Source organism: Lygodium microphyllum, chromosome 16 (assembly GCF_053477565.2).
Source record: "Lygodium microphyllum isolate KBCC chromosome 16, Lygodium_microphyllum_v1.1.10, whole genome shotgun sequence".
NCBI classification, from domain to species: Eukaryota; Viridiplantae; Streptophyta; class Polypodiopsida; order Schizaeales; family Lygodiaceae; genus Lygodium; species Lygodium microphyllum.
Window position 1 is genome coordinate 90,771,336 of NC_141150.1, and position 9,531 is coordinate 90,780,866.

General features: G+C 42.7%; 1 protein-coding gene across 1 annotated transcript; it reads right to left on the reverse strand.

The window, feature by feature from the left end:
• Positions 1-1,263: 1,263 nt before the first annotated feature.
• LOC148023107 (zinc finger protein CONSTANS-LIKE 3-like) lies at positions 1,264-3,123 on the reverse strand. Its single transcript, XM_087696097.1, has 2 exons — positions 2,229-3,123; positions 1,264-1,835 (listed from the first exon to the last, which is right to left on the reverse strand). The coding sequence occupies exons 1-2, from the start codon at positions 3,051-3,053 to the stop codon at positions 1,482-1,484; spliced, it is 1,179 nt and encodes a 392-aa protein (XP_087552223.1). The 5' UTR covers positions 3,054-3,123; the 3' UTR covers positions 1,264-1,481.
• Between the last annotated feature and the right edge of the window lie 6,408 nt (positions 3,124-9,531).

The window sequence follows — 9,531 nt, forward strand, 5'->3', positions numbered from 1 at the left end:
TTGTCATTGGGGGCTTTGATGGGGTGGTTTTAACGGGCCCCTTCCTTGATGGAGTCCTCATGGCATTAGGCAAACTCGGTGCAAAGTACCAAGAAGAGAGTTGGAGCGACATAGTAGGAAGCCATGGGAGCTATGTTGAGAGCTTAATGGCTAGAGGGGGCTCTTGCTATATCTAGGGTAGTGAGCTTTAGCATGTTTCCTGTGTCCCATCAATTGGATGATAGTGACATTTATCTACGAGAGAGGACATTTTTCAATAGTTCAAGCTCGAGTCTACTTGATTGAACTCCATGGTGATACTCAAACTTTCTTGACTAGGATGCATCACCCCACATTTCAACCACAACATTGAATTCTAGCATTTTCAATATGTTTTAGTAGCAAGTTGATGAATCCTAAAATGACTTGGACACTAGAATGTAATAGTTGTTCTATAGGAAACGATCTTTGCAAGACCAACAATATGCAGTTTATAAGTCACTCATCCTCATGGATGTTAAGTAAAACAGTAGCTAATAGCTGCGAAATTTACACAACATTAGAAAGATGCTAGCAAGAGAATTATAGGAATGCAAGGATCTATTGGAAAGATGCTAGCAAGAGTATTATAGGAATGCAATGATCTAGGGGGGTTGGTTTTCTTGATATCTGGTTCATTTTACACATATTAGATGGTCTTGTTGGGTTACTCTAAGATTATTTTTTGGATCGTATTTCACTACTCATTAGTATAATCAAGTGGCACCTCGTGATATTGATGCTAAGAAAGACCTAATGATGACATTTGGTTGATACAACTCTTTAGAATGCGCTGCCTACTCTCAAAAGATATTGAATCTTTGGTTGGAGATCTTCTCTCTAAGGGAACTTTGAGCATGGTTGACTATTTGTGCATCCCTTGGAGATCTTCTCTCTAAGGGAACCTTGAGCATGGTTGACTATTTGTGCATCCAAAACAACTATCCTTTGATACTAAATTGAGGCGTCTCGTGTAAAATAAATGAGAGAGAGAGGGAGCGAGAGAGAGAGCAACTAAATCATATACAAAAGCAAGCGAGTGTGAATGCCCTCGAAACCCACCCCCCCCCACCCCCCCAAAAAAGGTCAAAAACCAAGAAGTAAAAAAACTTGGAAGAACGTGGTGAACGGTTTTGACTTATTTGGCCCGCGTGTGGCCGGACCCTTACGACACAGTATCCATACAGGATGGCGGTGCCGGGCACGCGTAATGCACAGTATTCATACTAGAGGGTGGTGCGGATATGCAGCAATGTTTCCAGAGGCTTTATATACGATTCACGAATCACATGGGTGTGCCATGCGATGCAAAGTCTCCTCAGCATCTTTAAGGCTCCCGAGAACTCCAAGGTACTGATGATTATACATGAGGAGAGACTATTATAACAATTGGATTGGATGATACAGATTAAGCCTAGCCGCATAGTATACAGCAACAATTACAACAGATGCAAGGTTGAGCCTCAGAAAGAAGGGACAACCCCCGCAGATGAGAACATCTGATCGATTTCAACCTCTGTCCTCTTGGCAAACCTCCCTTTTATCCTGGGCCTTGTCTCAGCATAGGCCTTCCTTGATGCGTACCTGATCGTCTTCTCAAACTTCCTGCTCTTCCTCTTCTCTTTGTACCTTAATACCCTTGCCTCTCTTGCCATCAATGGCTCCTGCACAGCTTGGCCCCCACTGGAGATTCTTTGGGAGAAAGACACGCCGCACTGATATTGTATAGACATCATACTTGGCGTAGCTGGCGTGGCAGTCTCGCATTGGTTGGTATCAGGAACAACCCCAAATTCATTAAGAGAGCTGGAGGACATCTGCAGCAGAAGAGATATGAAGTGTCAGGAAAAGTAGTAAGAGCTTGGAATGATGTGATTATCGAGAAGACTCGATGGAAAGCCTGCCTGGTTGATGGTGTGAAACAGTGTAAAATGCAATGTTGGAAGGCTTGACAGGGAGCCCCATGACTGGCTGTGACCATAGGCACATGCATAATTACTTGATAACGAACTCTAAACAAACTTGAGAATGAGTTGAAATGACCATCAACCATGAATGATGAGAAGGTTGAATCTGATAAACAACCCTAAACAAGCTTGACAATAAGTTGTTATGACCATCAACTATGGATAATGACAAGGTTCAATTTCTCCATTAAATGACTCCAAACAGGGCATGCGCACAAACAAAGATGGTGCTTATGTACGTACACTGTGGGTTAGAGAACCTGCAGTAGCATATCCATCGAAACCGCCTTTGACAGGAATATCCATTTGGAATGCGTCATACATGCCGGCAGGTATCCCAGTGGCATGCATCTTCATGCCTGTCTCATGCTCAGGCACCAGGTTATCTGTCACAGTCTGTGGCCCTGCGGCCATGGCACTGCTGGAGCCTCCCATTCCGGGTGCATACTCCAACTCAAGGTATAATGGATCAGCATCCGAGAAGAGTTCCAAGCTGTGGACACTCTGATCCTCCTCGTGCTGCAGGTCTGATTTCAATCCCTCCTCATGATAGCCGCTACATATATTGGCCTCACCGTCCAAAACCTCGCTTCCGAGAACATCCTCGGTACCGCTCTTGCACACAGAGCCTCCTTCCGAAGGCAGAAGCCATGATTCGGCCTCAGCCGCGGACCTTTCATCATTGAAATCATCATCATTCTCATCCAATTCCTCTTCCTTGACCACAGCAGAGCTGCAGCGACGGCCGGCCGTGCCTGGCACCAAGGTGCAGCTCGCTGGGGGGTCGAAGAAGGGGACGACGGGGACGCGGTGGTGGCGGCGGGCGAGTGGGTTCGCGGAGTGGATGTCGGCGTCACAGGCGGTGCAGAGCACGGCGGCGTCGGCGGTGCAGGTGAAGGCAGAAGGGGCGAGCTCGCAGACCTCGCACATCCAGACGCGGTCGTGGCGGGAGGCGAGCTTGTTGGCGCCGTGGACGTCAAGGTCACAGGAGAGGCAGAGGTAGGCGGCATCAGCGCGACAGAAGGCGAGGGCGGGGCCGGAGTGGCAGGCATCGCAGGGCCGAGGCATGGCCGGATGGGGGGGAGGGGGGGATGCAGGTCAGAGCAGACGAGGGGGGGAGACGATGGATGCTGCCGCCATGAAAGCTTGTTGACAGTTAGCGTGATAGAATAATAGAAGAGGCGTATGGAGAGAGAGAACTAGAAGTGCTATAATTGATACGTAGCGAATCCACGAACTTGGCTGAGAAATGATCTGGCCCCACACCTCTCAGCACATGTGGGTCCAATACGCATCTGTGTGGGCCCCGCAAAAAGGCACTTACTCATTAGCCCGTCCTGCCCCGCTATCACATGCTTTTAGGTCCCTTTCACATCCAGAAGAAACTTTGCCACCCTCTTTCAAGGATTTTGCCCTCCCTGGGGCGTCCTTTTTCAAAGATGGTGACATGCACCAACCATTTCACAAAGTTCACATTATGTGCTTTTTGGGAGATGGGACAATCGGCCTTGCAAGTCCACATGGGAGAGGTTTATGCAACTGTGTCCATATGTTTTAACCTCCCTAACGGCTTGCATTTATAATTCGAAGGACCCATGCGAGTCGCTGGAGTTCCCCCAAAAATTGGGACACACCTAAGTTTATCAACTTGACCAGGTCTGCTTAGTAGGCACTTTGGTGAGCGTGTCTGTGATATCGTGGACTTATAGGACTTAGAAGGCCCACTTCCAGAGTGTTCAATGAGATTGTGCCCAATCATGGAGTACCTCCAAAAATGGAGGTACTCCATGGACTATCACTAGTCCATGAAACATGGCAACTGTTGGTTGGTTACGTGTGGTTGCCACTACTTAACAAGGTAGCATGTGTAAGTTCAATTACTTGTGCATGCCCTAATTCTAAGAAATGAGGTGGATGTAGTCATTATATACAATGAAGGCACATTTTGCACCCTTAGTGTAGACAACAAAGGCAATTCGGAGCTTGCGAAGCAAAGAAGGTTTAAAACCTTTTAAAACTTTACAGAGTTTGTTGTTATATGATTCAAAAAACCCTATGATATTTTGAGCTAAATGTTTTTTGTGTCTACCACCAAAAATTCTTTTTCACACAAGCATTGCTCATAAACTACCCACATGAGCATGCAAGGCTTCACCATTGTCTTGGCAATCCTACTTGGCATCGAAATATTCTTCATTGTTAGTTGATTGAAGGAACCCCCACAAAAAATGGGAAATTTTTGTATTCATTTGCTTAACCATGGTTTTAACACTCTCCCTCATCATTTGTCTTTAGCCTAGTTATCTGTAATGAACAATCTTGTCGATTAGGAGTCAGTAATTGATACACTTTTCCTGCCCTTTACACTATTAAGCCATGACAAAACTGTGGCTCTTCTATTTACATATGTCTCCTCATAGTAGGTAAGCAACCAGGGTTTAACTTTTGTTTGAGTATACATAAGGCCATGAGTACTCATGTGTGTGGCATTGAGGTGGTGCCAAATAGCTCTTATCAAACTCTAAAAGCCTTGAAAGCAAAGTGAACTTGGTATGGCCTTTTCATTCTTGGATACCTTAAGTCCACTAAACTGCATGGGTGTGGTACCACCCCCACCATCAATCCAAGAAACAAATTAGGGTGTTACACACATGGTGTATGGCTACTTGCCTATGTTTTAAAGGACTGTACTATTTGATGGCAAACATACCCCCCTTTGCATAGAGGCCCTAAGCTAAGATTGGCTTCCTTTACTCCACTCTCTATGCATTTTTATAGTATTTTGGACAAGGGAGCTCCCTTCACTCCTAGCCCATTTTCTCTATTGTTTTGGACAAGGGAGCTTCCCATGGGTTGTACTTTGTGGTAGATCCCTAAGATTGGTATCAGTAAACGAGAAGGGCTAGCATATGATTTGGCAAATGTGCTTGATCTAAAAAGAGCAATGGACACAAACCCATGTGCCATCACTCTAGCATTAAAAATATGTCAAATGTCTTGTGTGAGTAAAGCTTAATGGAAAAAATGAGTGCTTGCCATCTAGATATGTGTGGCCACCAAAAAGACACCCATGGCAATGTGTGTAACTAGCCTACATCCTTGCCTATGAACATGTCAACATCATTTCACAAAAGAAAACTACATCAATTTAAGTGCTTGTCCATGAGCACGTGGCCAAAGATGACTAGATGTGCATTCCTTATTGAGCTTTCACTTGCATGTCCTAGAAGTACACGTCATTAATTCCAGAATAACACTTATGTGAGGTATGGATACAATCACCTTGTGGCAACAAAGTTTCTCTCAAACACCTCCTTCAACAATGATTGAATGTTTGCAAAACAAAGTCCTCAAGCTGATAGCGAACTTTTCATGTAACTTTAACATGTTTCTACATGGTTTTATACAAAGTCTAGTACTTTTTCTCTTTAAAACTTTCAAAATTTAGGCCATCAAGCCCAAAATTTTCACCAAAATTATGAACCTCAAGTATGATTTGCCCCATATTTTTCTAAGAGTCCCTATTTTACCCCTAAATGTAAGAACTAGCCTAACATGAAAATGCTAGAGTGAAAAAACATCCATTTCTAATAAAATCATCATTGGATCATCATGTCATGCCCTTGCACATAGGGCAAATGATGTGACTCTAATTTTTGTGGGGGAAGGTATGAGTAGGAGTGCAATTGGGCATGACTTCCATAATCTTACATGTGTTTTTGTTTGTGTAGTATTTCCATGGGCTTTATAGAACCAGAGGGCAATTTAGAATTTTTGTGAGTAGTGACCCCAAATTGAAACCCCTAATGCATTGATATAAATATTCAACTCATCTAAGTTGATGCAGATTAGCAAATGTGAGTTTCAATGTGTTTATTAATTATGACTATGTTAGAGACCATTATCATGGATTTTGTGTGTGTTCTCTTTGAGCAAATTAAGGATGTGGCCACTCCATTGAACCACCATGCCCTCACCACTAGGAATGTAGCTTGAAGAGGGTCATTGATTAAAAAAAAAAGCACCCTTCCCCATGGTGAGGGAATAAAATGCACATTTCCCTTTCTATAACATATGTACAATAGGTATGTGCACTGTGTGATGAGTACTAGGGTCTACTATGAATGCTAGGATTGTTATGTAGGGTATTGCAGGGTGCCTCATTCCTTTTTCCTCCTACCTCTCAACCCCGCCCTTGTGAACAACGTGAGAACCAATTGAGAGAAAGAGAAAAGAGACCTAGTGAGTGCACAAGAATAGATACTACCATGTGCACAAGGATACGTGCATTGAGATATGTATGTACATGCATGTGTGCTAAGGTGGATTAATGCAAGGTTGGTGCACAAAGTACTAAAATGCAAGATGTAGTGCAAAGATTGGTGTGCTAAGTGAGGTTATGGTGTGTACTAGTGCACGTGTGTATGTGTGCATTGTGCACTATGCATTGTGCACGTGTATGTGCACACTATGCACTGATGTGGACACTACTAGATGCCACCTTCCTTTCTCCCTCTCCCCCTTGTCCTCACCTTGCAAATAGGATAAGCATCAAGCAAAAGAAAGAAAGAGGAAAGTGGAGTCCCATGTATCGTGAGGTTCAATGCGCAATAGTGTGTGAGGAGTGTGTGCAAGGACTAAGATTAAGTGTACACAAGTGCACTGCAAATGCATGTGCACACAAGTGCACATGTTAGTGCATGTGTACACAGTGCACATGAGTATGGGAAAGGGTGAGCTAGGGTGTTAGATGGCATCCCGCCACTCTTTTTCTTTTAATAAAGCACTACCCAGTCCAATTTAAATGATATCACCCAACAAATATTTGATGGTTTTCATGCAATTGAAGATAAAATCTTAGCTCTTCTCACCTAGTGAATATTTGTAGCTCCTAGTTGACTCTTACCACGGTGGCTTCTCCTCTCTACTAGCGACTCTTTCTCCTCCTTGGTAACTCTTTTCTTATGGTGGCTTTGCTTCCTCGTCTTTGGCCAAAGTGGCTAGATGGCAACTTTGGGGTATAGATATCATGGAGATGGAGAGCCCAAGGAGGTCAGTCATAAATATATGTATATTTCACATGGGTTCAACATGAGGGATTTTTAAATTACCATTTTTATAGATTTTTTAACATACAAAAGGGTTTCATATAAAGGGGTTAGTTATAGATTGAATAGAAAAGGATTATGTTTTATTAAGAAATAAATCATAGATAAGGATATCTATAAATAAGCCTTGAACACACGTGATATAAAGGGTATACATTTAGCGAATTCCCTGGGGTGGAGGGAAGGGGGCTCCAATGCAGCCCGGGAAGAAGCCAATGAAGGTCCAAAAGCTTGAGGAGGAGGCGGGAGATCAAAACATGCTTGCAAATGAAGGTGTCATGGCTGCCATTGAAGCTCGGGTTGAAGCTCTTAAAATCCAGGTTGAAGAGAATGTCGGGCAAGATCCAATTCCTTTTCTCTAATACCAGTTGAAAGGAAAGTGGAACCCAAGAGGAAGAAGCTTGGCGGTGAGAGCTATGGTGGATGGAGAGCAAGAGCCAAGAGAGAGAGAGACTCAAAAGTGGGAACTCCAACAACCACAATGTGTGGTCGAGCCTTCCTTTATTCAACCTGTCATTAAAAGAATAAATAATAAGTGACTTTGACGGTGCCCACCACCTGTAGTGTGCAGTGGCAGGTACTATCAGTGTAGTAATACATGGGTGGCTAGGCTGAGGCACCTTACCTCCAACATCAAATTGTGGCGACACTATCTACTTGGAAGAAATTTTAGTTTGGTCACTGACCACAAAAGTCTCAAATGGATATTTACTCAATTAGACCTCAACATGAGGCATCGTCGGTGGATTGAAGTCTTGCAAGAATTTGATTTTGAAATCAAGTTCAGACCTGGAAAAGATAATGTCATTGCTGGTGCATTAAGTCGTAAAGCTTTTCTAAATGCACTTTTCATGGAAGAGCCATCTAAAGGAGAGACTTTAGCTACCATGATATCGATGCTTAGCAATCTAGTCATTGAACTAGCCAAAGAAGAGGCAGACAAGGATCCTAAGTATCAGCTAATGCTTAGAGAAATCCTAGTTAAGGACACTGATCTTAAGCTCAGAATCAAATACCAAAATTTCACTGTGGATGATGAACTTGTCTATTTCAGGACAAGGCTCTACATTCCCCTCAGTCAAGTGGTGAAAAAGAATATATTATGGGAAGCCCATGACTCCCTGTTCTCAGGACACCCTGGCTATGCAAAAACTCTTAATGTAGTCAGAAAATGTTACTGCTAGGAAAGAGTGAAGCATGATGTACTCAAATATGTTACTGAATGCCTAAGTTGCTAGCGGGTGAAAGCTGAGCATGTCAAAATGCTAGGCAAGCTTTAACCACTTGACATTTCAAAGATGAAATGGGAGTTTATCAGTATGGATTTCGTAGTTGGCTTACCTTTTGTTCAAGGAGGATATAATTCAATCATGGTGATTGTGGATATGCTAACTAAGGTCACTCATCTTATCCCAGGAAAGACCAACTACAAAGCTTCAGATATTGCACAACTATTTGTGAAAGAAATCTTCAGACTTCATGGATTTCCTAAATAGATCATTAGTGATCGTGACTCTCTGTTATGTTACATTTTTGGAGAAGCCTATTTGAAGCAATTGAAACCCAACTTTTCTTTAACATAGTTTACCATCCCCAAAATGATGGTCAAATAGAGCAGGTTAATCAAGTCATTGAGGATATACTAAGAGCTTACTCTTCCAGAGAACCGACAAGGTGGATGTAGTATTTGCCCTTAGTAGATTTTTCCTACAATGTGTCATATCACCAGAGTATACAAATGACTCCATTTCAAACATTGTATGGGCAAGATTGTTTGACGCCACTAAATTTTTCTGATCCAATCCTAAAGATTGAGGATTCTAAGAAAATGCTAGAAGACACAGATGATCAAGTCAAAACTATCAGACAAGACATCCAAGCTACAAAGAGTGCGAAAAAGCTTATGCTGATCTAGGATGGCAAGAGCGTATCTTCCAAGAGAGGGAGACATGGTTTTCATCTGTGTACTCCCAAAGAAGAGTTCTCTATCATTGGGAAAGTTCAAAAAGTTGAGTCCAAGGTATTGTGAACCATCCAAGGTTCTCAAATGCCTAGGAGCCAATGCCTACAAACTGCAACTTCGTGATCATGTGAAAGTCCACAATGTATTTCACGTTAGTCTTCTGAAAGCTTATATGGCCAATCAATATCATATTCTTGATGACAAGAAATTGTAATGCCTAGTCAAGGATCCCTTGAACTCTAGCTTGATAAGATCCTAGATGTAAAAGAGAAACCTCTAAGAAAAAAAACCATTAGAGAGTATCTTATCCAATGGAAAGACTATCTTGAGGAGAATGCTACTTGGATAGAAGAGACAACTCTAGAAAAACAGATTTCCCAGTTCTTTTTGAGATGAGGACATCTTGATTCCTCTAAGGAGGAGAGCATGCAATATTCTGGCCACAATGGTTCATATCAAGAAATGAATTCGGGCT